Genomic DNA, 21,905 nt, shown 5'->3' on the forward strand with positions numbered 1-21,905 from the left:
CAAGAAGAGCTACCCAGTTCCCAAAAAAGGAGGTCTGTTTTTTAACTTGGCTCTTACGAGTTTCATTTGTCTCTTTTCCAGCCTGAAATCTGTTCTGCGCTGTCCGCAAACAAAAAAGTATTCCCTATCCTTGACCATAACTGTCAAAGTCTTCTCTCTACCTCTTTCAATTTTATCATAACTTTTTTGAGCTGGGGCTGGCAGAGGAGGGGTGAGAGGTGCACAGAGTGCTGCGAGTGGGTGCATCATGAATACATGTGGTGGCATGGTGACATTTTTGTTCTGTTCTTTATTTCCTACAATGATCCCAATGTTTCTTTTTATCTTTTCTTAATGTCTGCAGAGCAGTGAATTAATGGTTTCATAGAAGTGTCTGTCATCACTCCAGGAACTCTATCCTGAGGGGGAAAAGCTCATTCAGAACCCATCACTATATATGTAAAGGTAGGATTACTCTTCGTGTTCTCCACTTTGCGTTTACCAACACCAAATATTATCTGCCATTTTCTCTCAGTCACTGAGTGACTGAGAAGGATTTGTGAATAGTTTAGATGTCTGTAGTATATCTAGTATTGTCAAAGTTTTCAAGCTCCATCTGTCCTTTTAGCTGAACCTTTTAATTACTTTTAATCAACTCGTTTTTCTTGCATACCCTTCTTCGCAACTTTTTTGTTTGTTTGTTTTTTTGTTTTTGTTTTTAACTTTTCTTGCTTCTGCAAGGGAACCGAATCTCTCTCTGTTAGTCCTGGATACGAGGTATTTCTTACCAACATTTAGAATCATGGTCCCCACACCACTCGGGAATAAGTCAAGAGTTACAGGTTTTGCAACTCTTTTCTCCATGCTCATAAAATTTGTCCTAATTTTAGTCTCTGCATTGTGCCAAGCATGATGTTTCTCAGTTTTTGCATGGGGTTTTGAAGTCTGCTCCTACTGTTTTGCTTTCTATCCTTATACCTTCTCTGATATCAAGTTTAACCCTGCTACTGTAAGTTATTCCAATGGGTGATCACTAATATAATTCTGTATTTTTTATCTGAGCATGGAATCCATCCACAGAGATTTTGTTGCTCATTAATGACATTACCTTGTTATTCTGATTCAGCTTTAGTACCTGACATCTGCTTTGTCTTTCAGTGTAATCAGTACCAAGACGTTATTGTCCCACTAATTATCTTTCTCCCATCAAATTTCTGGTACACCTATTATGTCAGTATCCATTAGAATCAGGCATCTAGTTTCTCTTCTCATTAATTGCTGTTGTAGTGCTGGCTTCGAAGCATGTATAGATTTGGCTCAGATTTCTCTTTTTCTGTGCTGTGTTTAGGTGAGACTTTATTTATGTGCTGTTTGCCATGTGCTACCTTAGTTTTGCCAGCTACTCTTTAGATAATATAGAATTTTTATTGCTTCATCTCTACAGGATGCATCATTATGGGCTGTGTAGAGGACATGCAGAAGGCATCTCCTACCTCTGCCAGTACAGTCTTTAATTTTAAAAAGTCCCCTGTAACATTTTGGACTGTTAAATGCTCACTAGCAATGAACATTTTCCTTCTGCAAGGTTTTGCCTTGCCTCAACCTCTATAGTTTCTAAAAAGTCTTGTTTGTTTTATACATGTGAATTTCCCTATAAATAAGCAGAAAGCACTGCAATATAGGCAGTTGCTGATGACCTGCTGCTTTGCCATTCATTGTGGATATTATTCCATAAGTACCACAGCTGAAGCAAGTGAGGTTCTACAGAGCATTAGAGTAACTTAGACCAGATTGTACCACACCTGTAAGGAGTCTGTCCTGTGACTCCTGTCCTGTGTTGGTGTAGCCATCTCTAAATTTTGGGCCAATGCTGACCTTTGAGACTGTTCCTGAGGCAACTTTGCAACAGAACTCCTCAGGCTGGAGCACCTCATTTCAGCATGTGCTGGAGGCACTCCAGGTACTTGGAAGTGCCTGAGTCACAGCCTTGGAGAACAAAACTCTTGGGGGCCCCATGTTTCCTGTAGACCCTCACTCTTCCCCAGCAAAGTTCTTTAGCAAAAATTCTGCTTCCAACTTATTTCCACTGTATATATCCCAGCCTTCACTTACACAAGGAGTTCAGCTGGTCGTGACTCCCCATCCTCTGGCTCTCACGGTGTCACTGTCATTGACAGCTGACATTTATGCATCTATAGAAGGATGTGGGAATTTGAATCCCCACACAGTTCTGGGCAGGGGGAGGAACAGACCTATATACATATATAGCTGTGGTGTTATGCTAGTCAGTGAAGCAATTTATCAGATCATTTGATGGGACATATATAGCCACATTTTGCTTTCCATTGTGGTGCCACAGTTTCCAGACATAATACTTGGCCTTGGTCTCTTCCTTTTGAACCTATCCTCCATGGCCTCTTGGAAGTCCTCTCAGGTGCAGATTTGATGCAATGGTAAAGGGGAGCTAGAAGGTGCACCCAAAAGGTATGGGGAGAGGAGGATAGTGGTGGAGTGTGTCCCAGCCTCAGTGTTCTGGTTGGACACTGCAACAGGGAGCATGGCAGAAAGATGTTCTAGGAAGGCTTACAACAGCCCAAAGGGAGAGGAAAGGTTTCAAGCCGCATCCAAAATTAGACCAAGCAGCTGAAAACTGAGTGTATCATGTAAGTGTCCCTCACTAAATAGGTTATCATTTTATTCTTTGGATATCAAAATACTCAGCAGGAACAAAACTGTGATTAAGTTTTGTGGAGAAGACCCCAGGAGCAATTCAGAACTGAAAGATCAGGTCCAGCCTACTGTGACAGTTCCCTTGTGACTCCTTTTGGAAATAACTTGCTAGCTTTCTACTCACATCTGTAACAAACATTAGAAAATAGCACACGTCATGGGATCCGACAACATCTGCTCTGTGAGAGCCTATTAAAAGTCCTGGCCAATATAACCAGCTATTACCCTATCATCCTTTATCAACAGCAAATGGAAATTGTAATAAGAAATATTTGTGGACACAGAAAATGTTTTTTTTTTCTAGTTATTATCTACCATCACCAAGCTGATTTTGTTAAGCAGATTTGGCACTAACAACCAGCAATAGCTAATAAATTCAATGTTAGGCTTACAAGGTTCTGACAGATTGTTGGCAGCTGCCTTAAATGCAGGGAAGAGCTCTCCTAGTGTGGGTTGGAAACGCTTATTTATACCATACTGTGGGTCTGTTTGCCCCCAAATTTTGCTGCCTCCTTTTAGTAGATGTCATGGGTGTGATATATGCAAAGGGAATAATAACTGATCAGAGATATAGTATCCAGCTACACTAGAGATCAGCACAAACGGATTAAAGATAGAAAGCTCAAGCATAAGCTATTACATTTTTACAGTAAGAATAAGAAACATTTTCATTTATGAATGCAAGATTTGTGGTAAGGATGTAGCTTGCCTTAGCATAAATGGTTTTATATTACTGTGAGTTTTGGTGATTAGCTTTTCTATGCTAAGCAGGTTTTAAATATTATCAAGGAGTTTTGTACTGACTTGCTGTTGATGACAGACTCCAGAAGAGACTAGCTGTACAACTAGACTAAGTTTGTTCTTAGGCTTCCTTTTAGCATGTCTTAAAAGTGGAAGATGATGTGCTCAGAAGGAGGCCCAGGCTTCAACAGCCTGTGTGTAGCTTAACAGTTGGTTAGATAGAGGTCTTCTTTGGATCAGGGAAAACCTACTGAAAAGAAAACTTTGGAAAACCTGAGTGCTCATTTTGCAGTAATGGAGCATGTACTCGTTGAGACATTTTAGATAATTGAAGCTTGAACAACCACTTTTTAGTTGTAAGTGATGCTAACAATATGTACGGAAACTGAATAAGATGAAGTCTCATTGTGAAGATGTTTAGTCCAAAAATTCCCAGTTACACAATGGACTGTGAAAACCACAATATGTTTGTATAACTGAACTCAAACTGTGATATTTTCTGCGTTTTATCATATCTCGTTTACTTGGAAGAAAAATTGAGAATCTGTCCCAGTATTGGGTGTAACTGAGTACTTGACAAGCCTCTGGCCATTAAAGTCAATGCTGACAGGGGATGAAGAAATTAAGGGAGTGGAAGGTTCTTTTTAATAGGAAAAGAGCCAAATAAGTCAAGAAGTTAAAGAATTCTGCAGTGAAAGTAAATTGGGCATCACCGACATAATTTTCTCTTCACATCTGGTGGAAGTATCTCTGGACAGTATAAGACTGATGGTGAAAAATTAAGATTAAGTATGTTGCAGTGTCCAACGATCTACAGTTGCGGAATTTATCCTGGCTTTGTTTGTGAGTCAGATGGTCAGCATTTTCCATCTCTGACAGAGCATTCTCCTCTCTTTCTGTCAATATGCTTTACAACTCTATTGGAAAACTTCAGAAATAGATACAACTTTCTTGACATCACTACAGCAGAAGGGCCTGCCTTCCTTAAAAAGGAAGAATAGAATAGTCTGGAAATATACAGTGACAATGTGCAGTAACTCTAAAATTCTACTAAAAAAAAATTTGCTGACAGCATTTCACACAACAAAAAGAAATACTTAAAGCGCTAAATGCTGTTTTGGAAAGTGTGTGGGTGATGCAACCAAGCATTATGCACCATAATGAACTTTCACAGAAGATGGATAAAGCATGAAAACATCCCATTGCCTTTGCAACAGACAGATTGTGCTTGTTTTGAGTCTGTCTCCTGAAGGTGTCATGCAATGCCCACTAGTCCTTGCACTGGGAAAGGCAGTGAACTACCATTCCCCCAGTTGCCTTTTCAGTTCCTCTTATGCCTTTATCAATGCCCATCATATCTCTTCTCACATGCTTCTCCTTCAGGCTGGAAAGTCTTAGTCTTGTCCTTGTACAGAACCTTCCAGACCTATGATTATCCTTGATGCCATTCTGTGTTCTGGACTAAAAAGGACAAAAAACCACACTGTATTTTATATAAAGGTGAAGCTTTGGTTACAGTCCTCATGCAACAGGATACTCTCTGCTCTGTTCTCAAATCCTTTGCTAATGTTTTCTAGCTGATTGTTTTTTGACTGTTGCTGAGTATTGAGCTAGTGTTTTCATAAGAATGGTTACGCCCCAAGGTCCCATTTGTGTGTGTAAGACTTAACTCAGAGCCCATTTAGTGGCAGTAATCCCAGGATTGTTCTTCCCTTATGTGCATAATTTATTTACGTTTACTTACAATGAATTTCACAGAGGCTGTCTCTGTTACTGTTTCTCTCATAGAAATACCCTACTGCTTTATTAATGGTAATTGCTCTTCTCTTTCAATTTGTCCAGCTGATCAGCAATTCAGACAAACTAAGAACAACTGTTCCTTACACCACTTACTGCCTCTCTGCCAGACCTGATGGAGGTACTGTATGCCCAAAAGGTTTTGTGATTGTCTCAAGTGATCTAACAAAATACACCGCTTCTTTGTACAAACATGAATTTTCATCTGTCCTTTGGATTCTCCAGAAGCCCACTGCTAGTATGAAGGGCACTGCAAGGCTCGTGCACCTCTTCAGCTGTGGGCAGAGCACTCTGTTGTGAGCAGGGAGCAGAATGGGCTCAGCTGCCCATTTTTTTTAATTGAACCCTACCCATTTTTTCCTGATAAATACTACTTTGAAATATGGGTTAAACTGGTGTTGAGAATTTACAACTCCAATGCCAGGGCAAGGAAAATCTTTGCAGCCTGTCTCTGTGCGCTTGAATATATATTTTTTTCAATGGTAAATCAAGCAAACAAGCATCTAGATGATTTGCTTTCACCAAAAGACATTTGGTACTGTGACTGCAGCTTTCTGACCATAAATGTCTTCATGGCCTGAGGAAACCATGTAGCATGTCCTTCCTCACTAGAGGAAGAAAAGAAATGTCTGTATTACAATATAGATCTTTATATTCTTGAAAAAAAATCAGCTGAATGAAGAGAAAATGCATCAGAGAAATGACAGATCTGCATAAACCAAGTAAACAGCTGTCATAAACCCTTGGCATTTGTTTCACCTGACTGTGTGTAATCTGGATGACATGTAGGTGCTCGTGTGCTTAGGAAGTAATGTTTCCCCTGGCACTGAAGTACGACAAGAAACAATACTGATGCAATTTGTAAAATGGGAAGAAGCCTTGACTGTTTCGTCTTACCTTTTTCAGAAGCCGGGGCAAGGTCAATAAAACTTCGACATTTTTCACCTTTAAAAGAAAAGGATTATTTTAGGAGACAGAAGTTGATTGGTTTTGCTCTGCCTCCTCTCTCTGACTGGTGTTTCTGTCCTTGCTCCCACCTGACTCTCTACAGGCTCACTAGGTTGTCTCACACAAAGAGCAGACATTTTCCTGTGCCTGCATCCTGCACCAAAAATGTGGGGCTCACAAGGCTGGACTCTCCCTTAGGATTAAAGTCCCTTCATCAGGAGTATGAAATACAGTTAATGAAGAAAAAAGTTATCTCTGATGGCTGGATCCCTGTGGGGTCAGTGAGACTCTTTCCCAAGGCCAGGAATGGTGTTGCACGTCAGATGGAGAGACAGAGCGCAAAACACTGCAGAGGGGTGGTGCTGGGAGGGCACAGGCCTCTCTCACCAACGCTTCTGCTCTCCTTCTCGTGGTCAGGACAATGCCTGCGCCCCACCAGGGTGTGACCGAACCTCCTTGCTCCAGGAAGCATTGCCATGGGCACAGACATCTCAACAAACAGATACAACACATGTGACTAGGACAGACAAAACCTGAAGCACAAAGCAAGCTAAGCAATTGCATAGCATCTAAAAAAAAAAAATTGACAAAGCAGGCAAATGCCTTGCTATGACCATCAGAGCCCTGTGCCACTCCCTCTGCTTTGTGGCTGCTGCATCTGTTTATCATTTTAAATTACATTTTCTCTGTTTAGGACTCCACCTCCATTTTTGCAGACGTTTTTGAGAAGCCTAGTGCTTCTGAGCAGAAAATGTATCTTAAGGGTGGATGTTTTGACCTTTCTTATTCCTTCTTCAGGCAGTCAGAGATTATAAAACAATTCCTCTGCTCTAGGTACATCCATCCACCAAGTGCATGTGTCTCCTTCAGCAGGACATGTTCCAGGGTGACCCATAGCCTGCCTGCCTCAAGGAATCAGAGCCCAGCATGCCTGCCAGAGGTAATGGAGAAGAATCCATTTTGACCTTTAAGACATTAATTGATGCAGACAGCTATAGGAGTAGGTTTTTATATTAGTTTTTCTCAATTTTAATTGCACAGTCAAAAGACCAATTTAGGAAATGTAAGCCATTAAAAAAGAATAAACAGTGAAATGCTGTAGTGATGTTGAAGTCAGTGTGTAATTTTTTCCTAGTTGTAATTAATTATATATACAAACCAATATAAAATGTTAATCTTTCTGGTGTCTTTGTTGGTGGGATTAAGATAAACATAACCATTCAAATTATAACTGTGCTGAAATAACAATCTATTATTATAATGCTGCTATTACCACTTTTTAAATTTACTTTTTGCAGTTTTAAACCTATGCTAAATATGCTTAAAAATGTTGTGTACATAGACTGTAGCCTGTTTGTGTATGAATAAGTTGCTCTAAAAGAAAAGGTCCACTTGACATTGAAACGAACATTTAAATATCTCCGTGGCAGGGGAGAGGATTTCTACTCTGTGAATCCAGGCATGGCCAAGAGGACAGTCAAGACAAGGAAGCGACACTTGAGTTCTTATCAAAGCACCATCTCTGTTTCCAAAGAGGTAGGTAGGGCAGTCTATACCTGAGCAGAAGGAATGTCAGATGAGTTAGTTATTAAGTTTTGTGGCAGACAGACTGAAAGATAAGTGATGGATCACAGAAATCACAGCAGCCCAGAAGTGTTGTGTTGACAGAAGCCTGCAGGTCTCTTGTCCAGCCTCCTTCAGAGCAGGACTATCACTAACACCTGACCAGGTCAGGTGTGAAATTTCCCAGCCACATTTGAAATACTTCAAGGATGGTGACACCCATTATTTAGTGACTCTCCTGTCACTATTTAGTTTCTCTCCTGTTCTGGTCCCAGGGCTGCACTACCCTTCAGGAAAAGTGTTTCCTCACAGCCAACCTGAACTTCTCTAGCTGCTTTGTCATCTTTGTAGTCATCCTTCTTCTACTTTTAAGGACATGAAGAAGGCCACCTCCCTCAGTATCTTTTCACACTTGGTGTACTTTAGGTCCCTGACCAAGAAATCCAGAGATACAGGTGGACTATGAAAAATACTGTGCTGTAAGCAGGAATCATTCTCATCCAGACTCTGAGTTTTAGGGTGTGAGGTGTGTCAGGAAAGCATTGACATAAAATCAAAGGAATATTGGGAGAGTGACCTTTAGATTCAGATGCGATGTAAGCAGGTTAATCAGGGTTTTTCATTCTAGCCATATGGATCTGTGGTTTGGGATTGTGGCTGTTCTTTTCGGATGCAAGATGTTACGTCTACCACAGTTTTATTCTAAACTGACTTCAAGCTAACTGGCTAGCACTGAATCATCTCTCACCTGAAGCTGCACTGAATCTGAAGCCCTATTACTGGAAAATTTTAACAAACACCTGACTCTAGCATGTTATCCCAAGCCAGCCAAAGAGGAATGGCATTTGCTACTACAGAAACTGCACGGGCTGTTCTGAGAGCTGGAGATACATGCTGTGTTTCAGACACATGGCAAGGTACAAAGCCTTTCTGACCTGCGTGCGTACTGCAGAGGCTGGCGGTACCATAGTGTTTGGCTGCAGGTGTCTTGTCTGCAGGACCGATGTAGAGCGTGATCACAGGCTATTTGGAAGAATGTGCATCCTCATCCTCCCTCAAATCAGCTTGCCCAGACCCCCACCTCTCCCAGGAAAGCTGCACATGGCTGAGGCCTCCAGTTTAAATAATATGGACAGAAAATGCTGGAGTGTTCAGAAGTCCTTTTGGAGCTGTAGCACAGAGAAATGACTGTAGATTGGAGACAGAGAAAAGCTTGGAAGGAGGTCACTTCATTTTCAGTGGTTAATGCCTGGCCTGACTTATTGCTAAAGGTTGTGGTAGGAATTGCACAAGCAGCTCCTGATAAAGAACATTTCCCTCCATTGTTCTTGTTGCTGGAGCACTGGAAACCCCTCCTCCATTTTCAATGGTAACCACTGGTGGTATTTATAGACCACATTCGTACTTCAACATGCAGACAGGCATCGCACTGAGAACTGAAGATGTCAGCAGTGCTTTCACTGTTCCTCTTAGGATTTATTCTAAGTTATTTTTGGGTATCTTGTATAACCGATCTCTTAAGCTCTCTTAAGTTTAATTTTAGACTTGGCAGAGTTTATCCTGCTGTGCTGCCCTTTTCCAGATGCATCTTCTCCTCATAACCAGGCTCCTGGAGACTCTTTAGAGAATACAGAAAAGGCTGTTTAGACATGCAACAAGAACAGTGTCTAGGATTCATTCCCCTGATAGTCCTGCCTTCACCCATTTGTGGCAGCGATTCTGACAGAAGAGATAGCCAAGAAGTGTGCTCTCCTGCATGTAACACATAAGAAAGAAGAGGCATGACCTGGCTTGAATGCTTTCCACTTCCACGTGGGAGCAATGCCCGTGTACAGTGTATGTGAAGCTCTCTGGAGCTCAGCAGTGTCAGGGAGCTGCTGGAGGCTGAGGAGAGAGGGCTGACCGACCACCTAAACATCAGTAACACTTGATACTGGCTTCTTTTATGGCTTCCCAAGGGTGAGGTAGAAACATCATCTCTGCAAGCCCTTGCAAATACATTCCCTCACAACCACTGGTACTGCACGGGCTCAGTTGTGTCTCTACTGGGCTTCCCAAGAAGGGGTCATGGGTCGGGACTTCATACCAGCAACAGCCCAAAAATTGTGTGTGTTTTTCTCTAATTAATCCTAATTAATTAATATAATACTACTTACGTGCATGTTTATGTGTATTTCTAATTTGCTAGGGAGCTTCAAACCTAACCAGCCGAAAAGCGGGAGGACAGATATCAGGAAAGGCCCAAGGCCCAAGCTAGTGGCTGGGTAAGAGTCTTGCAGTCTTGGTATGGAAGATAAACTTACAGCCCATGATAATATCTGAGGGACCATTAGTGTGATGTGCTTGTGCATCTACAGAGGGAAGGGATGTGCAGGTTTCAGTAGCGATCTGCAAACCTGCTCAGCCAGAGAGGAGGAAGAGGAGCAAGCTTGCTGTTGGGAGTGATGTTGTTTCTGTGTGTGCTGGTAAAGGCACAGCTCTCTCTGGGTTGGCCTGTGTGGCCAGCCACACTAGTGTCACGCATGCTTGCACATGTGTGTGTGTGCATGTGCATGTGTGTGCACCTGCATCTTCAATATGCGCCTAGCCTGAACTGGGAAGGACACCAGCAGCAAACAGTCAAGGGAGGAGAGATCCCCTGGGCCTTAAAGTCTCCTGGCATCTGCTGCCTAGGAGCACACACAGCATTTGCTCAGACAGGCTCATTAAGACTTTTCCCATTTCATGGCTCTGCAGCTGTGGAAGCTCCCGCAGAAGTGCAGGTCAAATGCTTTCCAGCTCCTCAGTAGTTCCTACTGAAGAAAGCTCAGCTTTGGGCTGCTGCGTGTTCTTAGGAATCACTGTACAGGAAGATGTGGATTTTATCACTGTGTCAGTGCCAGGGACACAGAGAAAGGTGTGGCAGCATGAGATGATCTCTGTCCTGCTTCCCACCTGAAGCCCCTGCTCTTTATTCTCCTTCTGCTGCTCGCAACATGGAGGGAAGTCCTGAGCTTCCAGCTCTTTCAAGTCTGTGGCACATACTTGTCATGAAAATTGTCTCATGTCTTCAAAATCAAATCATTTCAGGAAAAAGTAGAAGGCTGTGTGAAAAGCAGGCACTGTGCTGGCAGAGCTGTGTTCTGGAGAAAGTAAATGAGCTGGTAAGCGTAGAACTTCTGTAGGGATGGGAAGGAGGCACTGCAGGACACTGCTGACAAGCAGTCGCACACGGTGGAGGGGTCACCCACATGTCCTGTCACCTCAGATAGGTAGACCAGTCCCCCAGACACCTCGCCTTCCCCATGGAGGTAGTGAGGCTGCTCTGTTACCTTATCCACTGAAGAGTCCTACTTCAGTGTCACACATACTTTGGACAGCTGGGACTCTGTGCTGGAAGCAAATGCTTGTTCCTCCTACCTTCCTCAGGCAGAGTTCAGAGACATCTGTACCTCCCTAGCCTGAACAATAATTTGAAAGGAAAAGCTAAGGAAGTGGCTTTTCCAAATCCCTCAAATTTGGTCCTTTCAGAGAATGAAGACAAACAGGTTCCATAGACCATCAGGTCTGCTCGGTATACTGGGCTACTTTCCCTGTTATGGGCTGCACTCCTTGTCGTGGGCACAGTGCAGTTGCATTGTGACAGATCTGCTCAGCTGCAGTTCCAAAGTGGATGCAGGCTGCCATTCCGCTGTAGGTCTATGGACAACTCTAGGGAGCAATTAGGGAACTCTATAAGGCAGCTGGAGAGGCAGGACTAGGTGCATATAGTTTGGGTCTAAACTATAGTGCACAGATGTACTTCCAAGCTCACTGTACGCACTGGAGTCACTCTGACTGTAAGCCTTTGTGAGACCCGTGTGTATTCTACCGTTTCTTCCACCAGTTGTCTAAAATGTATGGTTTGTGTGCGCCTGTCTTCAGGACCCCACACTGTGCAACAGTGATTGGATTTTTCCAGAGTCTACCTCAGTAAACTGGTGGTTTAGACTGGAAATTGGGAAGAGGGCAGAAAACACTCCAAAAAGAGCATAGGCTTTAAGATAGTATTCTAAGTTTATAACGTGGCTGTTGCAATAGCAAGGATCAGAAGTTGATGTCCTGGATTGTACTTACTGGTCCTACACTCCCAAGTTCTTTCCTTTCTGAGCCAGTGATAGATGCCTCATTAACAACCAGGGCAGCAGAATAAAAACAACTCTAAAAAATCCTAGTTTGTATGTCTCCCAACTACATGGTTTCAAAATATTCTAGTTAAATAATGTGACTTAAAAGAAATCTGGTGATTTCTGAACGATCTCTGTTATAACTCTGCTTTTCATCTCAAAGAAAAGAAAAAGCTGTCTGTATTCACTTACTCTGCATAAAATTTTACGAGTTCAAAAGTACAGTTCTGATGGAAATTTAAATGATTACATTTCATTTAAACAGCATTCCCTTTTAGTAACACTGGCTCCCAGCCTACGAAAGACAAGGTCCCCTTTTTTCCCAATAGGCCTTAACAAATCTTTATCTCTCCAATTATATCTGGAGTCATGTGATTCTGATGAGATCCCACATCATCTACTGAGAGTAAAATCATTGTATTTGTCTAAAAAAAGACATAACCCTCAAGGGATCCCAGCCTAGACGAGGCTGAGGACTCCAACACAACTTCAGTGAAATAAAGTACTACATTAGGGAAAATACAGGTTAATGAGCTCACTCAAGCTGCGTTGTATCAGGTTAATTAGTGAGTGAAATATTCCACTTTTGATTAAGCAGATCTCAGACAGAGTATTTAATTGATTTCTTTCTAATGAAAAATTGAGTATTAATCTGCAAAATCAACATTTTTCAGTTGACCACATTGATTTTGCTGGAGCGATATTTTCTTCTGGAAAGTAAACAAGTTCGTCCAGAATTGCACTAAATATGTCTTGAACTATGAAAACAATTGCTGTCTTTCACTCTAACAGCTGTCATTCATAGCTGCTGCCCATCAACATTTCTCTTACTTCCAAATAACATGAGAATTTGGTTGATTTCTCAGCCTTTTTCCCTTTTGGGGTTGCTTTTAGATTGGAATGCTATACTACAGGTTTTTTTCAGCAAATTCAAACTCTTAAAACTTTCTACCTCTTAAAGTGGAAAAACTTTAAGCTTTACACTTTTTAATTTCAGGCATGCATTTTGCCTCAATTCACTTATTCACAAAGAAATGGTAATAATTTTATCAGAGAGGTATCATCCACGCTGTGGAGTTTCCCCTTCAGTTCCTTGGAGCAGTAGATAGCTGTGCAGTGGGCAGAGGGTGCGGGCAGAGCAGGGAGTGCCCAGAGTGTTCGTGCTAACTGGGATTATATGCCATGGCAACTGCATTTTCTGTGCTGAAACTCTTCCTGATGTGAAAAATCTTGCACAGTATCTGAAAGCAAACATCTCCACAGGCTGCTCTCAAATCACATCTAATTGAAACACATCCAAGTCACAAGACTCATCTGATTATCTTAGTAAGGCCTGAAAGATGTGTGCACACATTTATCATTTGGAGAGCTAGAAAATAGTTCAGCTTTCTAAATGATTGGGAGAATCAAGGAAACAATGGTGCTGAGAGAGTCCTTCAATGATTCTGATGTCAAATTAGACCTGACTTTATAATTTGGAAAACATTAAATCAGACAAAGAGTTCTGAGTTGCTTTAAGCATTTTGAACCGTGGAACAGGAAGAGGAAGGTTTTTACCTGCTCATCCCACAGGTGCCCATCTGTCACACTGTGCTTACTCTGTGTGGGTGTAATTATACCAAAATAAGGTAGTTATCAGCAGTCCAGTATCTGTGGGACTATAAATTCTCCCCAGAAATCTGTGAAAGGCTAGAAATGATGCTCTTCGCAGAAGATGTAGCTGAAATCTATCATTGTACAAGTATGACATACCTTCTGCAGTCTTCTGTGTGACTGCATTAGCAGTTCCATTCAGACTGGTGATTAACAAAGATCAAAAGAGTAAGTAACCAATCATATCCCACTCCTTCCAATTATTAGCTGTGGATCAATACGGATTCTCTTTTATCCATGCCAGTGTTTCTCTCCAGATAATGCCCAACCAGAGTATTTGTACTGGATTGGTGCCCTAGCTCCAGAGATACATGAGCAGGGCAGGCAGATATGAAAGTCACTGACAGCAAAGAAGAAAACTTCTTTTCACTGATGCGATTACTCCAGAAAATGAAAACTTCTAAAGTTGATGCGTGCCAAAATGGAGAGAAAGACAGATTTGGGACAGAGCATTACTCTGGTGGCCTGGCACGTCCCTGTGAACGTGAGTCCTGAGGTTGCAGCTTGAAACACATGCAAGTGACTGTAGGTAAGGGACACAGGGATTACTGGAGGGGAGGGGACCTTGAATGTCAGAGCCTGTACTACATCAACCTGTATTCCTTCTTCACTGTTAACACAGTGACACTGTAACAATATTTTTTCCCTCATTTGTGTGTCTATCTGCTCTCTGTTCCTCAGCTGTTGCAATTTAGGCTGCCTGTTTCAAAGTGAACTCCAGAAACTTCTCCTAATCCAACGACACTCAGTTGCTTTTTGGGTTGCAGCATCCTGGTTTTCCAGGCAGGCAAACCCAACTTCAGGTATGGGAACTGAGATAACTTTAACCTTTCAGCCACAGACTTTTAAAGGAAGTACACTGCACTACACTGCAAATGAATGACCACGTTTTGAAATCAAGTGAAAAAAAGTTGTGCTTGTATTTCCTCTTGTGAACTGTATTTCCAAGCTTGTACCTAATAACTTTGCAAGAAATTCTCATTTAGTGGATTTTTTTCTGACCAGGTGATGCTCAGTGAAATCCGGCTGAATGACAGTATGATGCTTTTTTCGGTCTTTCCAAACCTAGTGGGTCTAGATGTGGTGGAATGGCTCTGCTTCTTAAATCAGTTTCCCACACCGTAAGCATGGTTTGCATCCTTGCCCCCCACCCCCCCCACCCCCAATGCAGCTAAATGCAAGCTAGAACACTTTAAAGTGAATTTTGCTTGCCTGTGACTATTCTGCAAGCTATGTCATTCCATAGTAATAACATCTGCTTCTTATTATTTACTGTTTTACTGTTTTCTGTAGTCATTTGTAAGCTGGATCAGGAAAGATTTATATTACCATTTTGTTTACCAACAAGAATACTGAAAAGCATTACGCCACTTTATGATTAACAGAGGGTGCTGCTAGAAGCAGCCCTATTCCCTGGTAAGTCCCCATTTTGAGATCTGTTAGTAAGCCGTGTCTGTTAATTCCATACAAGGAAAGTTTTAAAATCAGTATTGATCCTGGTATAATTCAAAAACCACGGGATACGATGATGATTGATATCCCATCCTGTATTTGTTTCTGTAGCCATGAATGTATCTGTTCATATTTTGCACTGACACTGGAGTAAGCATCTCCATTCTCTTTGAGATATGGGACCTATGTGTTAGTCTTCCAGCACTCTGAAGTTTATTCTGTTTATGAGAAAATACCAGAACCCCTCAGATGCTTCCTTTAAAGCTACTGGGTTAAATGGTTGAGGACAGACACATCCAAAGAGAAAGAAACACAATTTTTGCTCATGAGGTAGAAACATATCAAATAAGAAAGAAGTAGTTCATTGCCTAGTCCCTTCCTTTACTCTTATGAGTCTCAGCCTGCAGGGATTTATATCCACATTTTATGTATGATAGATGTTCATATAGCTAGTCTGTCTAGCAAGATCAGGAAGACCTAAAGTCCAAAATTCCCAGTGCACTGCAGACACAAAATATCCCCAACATCCTATAAAAAACCAAATGTCTATAATAAAACAATCACCACCACAAAACCCACAGCTATCATGTACCACAAGAAGAAAGCAAAAGTGAACGTGAGGAACATGAACAGATCTGAAGACTCTTATCATATAGCTTAAATTCCTATGGCCAGGCCTATCTTATCCTGAGAGCAAAAAACCAGGGATTTGTTAGAAGTTCACAAGTGCTTTTCTGAAATGGACCTTCCCCATGTTGTAAAGGAAGGCAAAAATTTGTTACTATCCTTGTTATCTAGCCTGAGGGAGATTTCCCTTCTGATCTCAAATTAGATCATCAGTTTAATGTTCAGTGCATGAGCAGACATACCAATTAGATACTGAGAAGCTGTAATAATGTCAACGGCAGCAAAGCAACCTCCTCACACACTGTCTCCACCTGTAGCCAATTTCTGATGCTTTAGAGAAGGCATAAAACCCTCCAGAGAACATGGTAAGCACCAAGTCAGCAACTGTTTTTTTCTTGGCTCCTACTGGTGACCCACTGCAGCCCTGAAGCATGGATGTCATGTAATAGAATATAGACATGGTGTCAGCAAGGCAGTGAAACCAAGATGAATCCTTTCAGACCTCGTTTAAGATACCAACAAATCAGCTATGCAGGACTCACTCCAAGCTTCCTCGTGCCAGGAACATTCCTTTTCCCTGGTCCAGTTCTTTCTGTGACTTCAAGAAGTATCCATTTCAGCCCATGGGTTTCCTTTGTTCACACTGCCCTCTGTGGAGGTGAAGTCCAGAGACACCCTCTCTAGGAACCCCTTCTTGGATTTTCGCTTTTTTTCTCAATGACAAGTTACTTAAGTCCTATTGTTTTCTTGATATTTATACATATATATATATATATACGGATAAGGTACCATCACATCCCCTCTAGATCTTCATTTTTATACTAAATGTTATACTAAAGAGGACCAGTTATTCTTTTCTTTTTCTTTTCTTTTCTTTTCTTTTCTTTTCTTTTCTTTTCTTTTCTTTTCTTTTCTTTTCTTTTCTTTTCTTTTCTTTTCTTTTCTTTTCTTTTCTTTTCTTTTCTCTTCTTTTCTCTTCTTTTCTCTTCTTTTCTCTTCTTTTCTCTTCTTTTCTCTTCTTTTCTCTTCTTTTCTCTTCTTTTCTCTTCTTTTCTCTTCTTTTCTCTTCTTTTCTCTTCTTTTTTTCTCTTCTTTTCTCTTCTTTTCTCTTCTTTTTTTCTCTTCTTTTCTTTTCTCTTCTTTTCTCTTCTTTTCTTTTCTCTTCTTTTCTCTTCTTTTCTCCTTTTCTTTTCTTTTCTCCTCTTCTTTTCTCTTCTTTTCTCCTTTTCTTTTCTTTTCTCCTCTTCTTTTCTCTTCTTTTCTCTTCTTTTCTCTTTTCTCTTTTCTTTTCTTTTCTTTTCTCTTTTCTTTTCTTTTCTTTTCTTTTCTCTTTTCTTTTCTTTTCTTGAAGGAGATTCTCTTTTCCTTAGCTACTTAGAAATCCCACTCTGCATCTGTTTCACCTCCCCCTTTTTCTTACCGTAACTATACACGATGGCATTAGTGAAATGCACCGGTGTTATCTGAACCTTGCGCAGTGGTGCTAATTTTTCCCTAGAATAACACCTTTCTTTTATATCACAGCACTTTGCAGCTCAGTCACCCCACAGACAAATACCGGCCCACAACTTGTTTCGTATCTTTTGCCTGCAATTGCTAACTACCTGTATCCTCATAGAATTTTATGCCTCAGTGTTTTGTGCTTTAAAGCTGCTTTTTTTTTGATTTTTAGTACTATTCTTGCAACTCTATCAGACCAGCTCACATATTTACTTATGCAGAAAAATCTCTCCTCTGTAATGCCAGTATTCCCAGACTTTGTGTCTCAGCATATGTAAGGAGTTCATTTAAAGTAGGATTATTCTCTTCAAATTAAGACTTCTGTGTTAGAAATGGCAACTTTTTATATGGATTCCTTTTTGGCCAATGAGGAAAAAATATAATCCCAGGGCTCAGTTCATCCCATATGAGTAGGAATTTAATCTTCCCAGGAAATACGCACTGACTGTAACAATGACGTCGATCAGTTTAGGCACAGACATTTACATTTGCTAATGTCCACAGGTTTGCTATAGGATTCATCTTGCCTTTGTTTTTGTTGTGGTTTTTTTTACAGATTAGGTGACGTGAATTGTATCCCTAATTTTTTTTTCCTAGTTTGCTAATCTCAGCAATAACAGAATCAGTCGTAAACCCAAATTTGAGGATAACTAGAAATAGCTGATCTCCATTATAATATTTTCCCTATTTATATTACTTGCCACAGCCTTTTTGTGACTGTTCTGTCAGTTTACAATCTCTCTATTTATCCCCATTAGAATAAATAAAGTAAAATCTGCACTACAGGTTCAGGCAAAATATCTACATACTTCACTATCTTTGTATTGTCATCCCATGACAGATATTTAGGGGAGAACAAAAGGGTGGGTATAGGGTGATTTTGCCCATGTGCTCCCCTTGTGATATCAGTACTGCATCAGTAGTTCAAGGACTTCCCTGTCAGAGGTTGCTCACAAATCATAATGTTAGTAACACAAATGGCTATTTCTTCCCTGCATCCATGCAATCCCAGTTTTGGCCTTCACAGCATTCCCTGGCAGGGAGCTCTGTAGGAAGGAGTATTTCTTTTTGTCTGCTATGCCTTATTGTTCTTAGCTTGCAGAAGCAGTCAACACTATTTCTTGTCTGAGCTCTGCCATTCCCAGTTGATCCCCACCAATATCATAGCTCTCTGTACATTGTGCCTTCCTTCCAGTCTGAAGAGGCTCAGACTATTTAGCGTTCCCTGGTGTGGAAGCATGCCTACATCTATCACCATGTTGTTACCATTCTCTCCTCTCTGTAGTTCTTCTGTAAAGAATTTTCAGTGGGACATTCCATCAAATGCTTTTTTTATAAATCCATAGAGACTGGGCCTAATGCATTACTCTTCCCTAAGAAATTATTCATATTGTTAAAAGATTCACCTTTAATAAAACCCTGCCTTTGATAAAACCCATTTGTTGCTGTGAGCACTTTCCCTGAAAACTGTCCTAAGGTTGCTGGGTCAAGTGGCCTGTATACATTTTTTTCCCAGTCTTTGAATACAGCAGTGTGCAGATTCTTGCTACTAACCCTGCATTTTCGTGTGCCAATTATTTCAACATCCTCAGACGGAGATTATCCAGGCCCCCTGGGTTCAGTTTCTCCATCACTGGAAATTTTATCTTTAATATAGAGCTCTACCTCCTCAGTTCCTTTTACCAGTCTTCCCTTCCTAAACAATTTATAACTACCAATTTTTACATTCCAGTCATGCGAATAAACCCACCAGGTTTCAGTCATGCCAATTATATTGTATTTCTCATAATCCAGCAAGAATTTTCAATTCCTCTTGCTTTTAATTATACAGTAATAAGGTGCTTTTCCCCGGTCCCCCTCTCTGGACAGCCGCCTATGGTGAATCACATATGCTTATTACCACACGGTGGTGGGGGAGAAGGGTGATGCAGTACCGCTCTGGATAAGTGAAAGTGTATGGCAAGTTCTTGTCTTTACATTATTTATTTATTTCTGCAGGGTATACCTCTCTCATTCTCTGGGCCCTTCACAAATGTGCATTTGATGTCCATATTTACAGCCCATTTGGATGCATCCTTATATACCACGCAAGTTCCTCTCTACCATTTCCTCTTTACCATTTAGAGTGCTAAGGAATATGTGGTACAGAGCATGCAAAGAGCTACAGACCCCCTGCCCTTAAAATATCATTCCAAGAACAGAACTACACATAGCCATTCCTGATCTACCTGACTTCTATGGAGTGTGGTGAGCAACATGAAAATGCTCATTTATTTAATGGGACAGTACTCTTATAAGGCATCAAGGCAGCTGCTTTTCCCTCTGAATGTGGATGTTATTACTGAGATTGCCTGTTCATTAGCAACTAAAACAAGCTCTGAGTTTGTGGATTTTTTTTCTATTAAAATCAAAGCAAACACACTATTGAGCAAAACTAACTCATTATTGCTTCCCAGCTCTCAAACTCCTCTTACCTGTTAGGATAAGGTATGCCACCTTACCTACTTCATGTGTTAATTTTTTCATGACGTGTATGTTCTTGAGTCATGGAATCTACTGGTTAGTTTATTACTGCTGCTATTAATACATCACTTGCCTGTTATCTTGAGGTGTCCTGTACTGACACAAGGACAGACCTAGACTGCAAGTGTGACATCAGATATGCACTTGAAGTCATACTCAAAAAGAAATTAAATGATAGAGAGCTTGGCTCTGAGACACCTGGCCATGTCCAAGGAATTTGTGGCTTGGGATGAGGCACCAAGTGCCCTGTGCAGCATGTGAGTGCAGAACAGGATGTGTGACCAGCAATATCTGCAGAGCTCACAGGGTATGCTTTAGCTTCATCCCCTTCCAGAGATCAGGTGCATTGCTCAATTTACAGATGGTACCTCCACCTGTGTGGAATCCAAAGCATCAAATCCACTTTGAAAAGGAGAGCCTTCATTCTCGTTTTGGTAGATGGGGAATCAGCATATTTTTGAGTCAGAAATTGTGCTAAATAATTACAGGACACACCCACCAATGTAATATATATGCTCCTGTCCTTCTATTCCCAGAGGGGATTCACAATTATATTTCTCAGGTGCTAAATGGTTTTTGGATTCTTTAGCCATCCTAGGTATGCTGGATAAAAATAAACTCTGGAGTCACAAATTATTTCAGAAATAATCGCAGCATTCAATCTCTGTTAGAGATGTCAGTGAAAACTAGAAATCTGCAACAAGATGAAGGCCCACTTTGCTAGTCCCTGCACAGAGTGGATAGCATGCTTTTTGCACCTCAACCTCTGGAATCAAAATAGACATTTCAGATAAACAATGGGAGGAGGAGAACAGTAAAATTTTTTTGATTGCAGCCTAAATGTCATTTTAAGATATGACTGAGTCCCAGCCCTTCCAGCCAACTGGAAGCCCTGCAATCCTGTCCTTTGCAGTATCAACCTTCTGGAAACTGGTCCTATTGTGTCTGCACTACAATATCTGGGGTGTTGCAGCTGCACCAATGCAGACAGCAGAAAGTTTTGACAGTACTGTGACTGTAGGGACAGACCTGGTGGCTAGATTAAGAATGTGGAAAGTTAGGGGTCTCTGGAGAGTTTTGACAGCATCACAACCACAGAGAGTGTTACTGGCACTCATGTGTTCCTGGTGGGATTCATGTTACTTAACTTTAGACATGGGCAGCAAGGCTTCAGGGATAGGACAGGAGCTGTAGGAATGGTGCTGACCATAGGCTGTGGCCATATGTTCTGCTGACAGAGGTGTGAGGCTGTGGAAATGGCTACTGAAAGGACTTTTCCTGGAGTAATGCGGTTGCAGTCATTTTCAGTATGCTATTGGTAAAGCTTTAAGAAAGATGCTGTTGAAAGTATGAAGTGCACTCAAGTCAGGGATTCTGACTAATTTAATACACTACTATCTGTGTGGTTAGCAGTATTTTCTGGATGTTCTCCTGACATCCTAGGATGTGTATTAACAACATGGTGCCATAATGACTTGTGATACCTACAGGGCTGTGGTCAGTAAGCATGCTGTGGACGGTGTGATGAGCCTATGAGATGGGTTACTCACAGATATATCGAGCATTGGGGGTGTATGTATAAGCATGATCACAATGCTGTTGGATTGGGCCTCACTGCCCTGGAGCTCAGATAATGATCACCAGTCAGGCTGCAAAAGGCCATGACAACGTAATGACAGTCTGGTATTCTGAATGAAGAACTTTCATGGTTATTTCATGTTGACATTCTTAGGGACAGATTTAGACCTGTGTCCGTTACATTGTTCCTGTCCTTACCAGAAAAAAACCTATGGTAAATCCTGAACTAGGCAGCTGTCTGTCTAAGCCAATATATCCCTGCACCTGGCTGAGTTCTTTCCAAAGGTTGGTCCTTCCTGGTCTGCTAACTGAAGAGTACTTTTCACCAAGTTACTGTTTCAAGTAAGATGAAACACACGTGTGGCTGCTGTGGTGGTGTGGGAGGGAGAAACAACCCGTTCTCTCCTGCTTTCACCATAACTTTCTAAAGCTGGCTTCCAGCTATCTCCTGAAATCACCCACGACAGCACAGCTTTGTTTACCCAGTACAGAATAGATCACTGTATTTCTCTTCTCCCACAGATAATTCAGTTTTCTGAGTGGGCTGGAGTCATGCAGTTACAACTTATCTCACACATAAATCTTGGCTTGGAAACCTTTCAATGTCTGCCAGAAATTCGGTCATGTTTGATTGTCCTAATTCCAGCTAAGATGCTCAAAAAGTTGGAG

General features: G+C 41.3%; 1 protein-coding gene across 2 annotated transcripts in view; it reads right to left on the reverse strand.

Moving 5' to 3' along the window:
• Positions 1–21,905, reverse strand: part of GSG1L (GSG1 like) — a 59,284-nt gene that overhangs the window by 35,604 nt on the left and 1,775 nt on the right. For both annotated transcript variants that reach the window (XM_027801877.2, XM_027801876.2), the window contains exon 2: positions 6,145–6,192. In XM_027801877.2, the coding sequence (XP_027657678.1) occupies positions 6,145–6,192 (48 nt within the window). The remainder of the gene's footprint in view (positions 1–6,144; positions 6,193–21,905) is intronic.

Source organism: Falco cherrug, chromosome 4 (assembly GCF_023634085.1).
Source record: "Falco cherrug isolate bFalChe1 chromosome 4, bFalChe1.pri, whole genome shotgun sequence".
Classification (NCBI taxonomy): Eukaryota; Metazoa; Chordata; class Aves; order Falconiformes; family Falconidae; genus Falco; species Falco cherrug.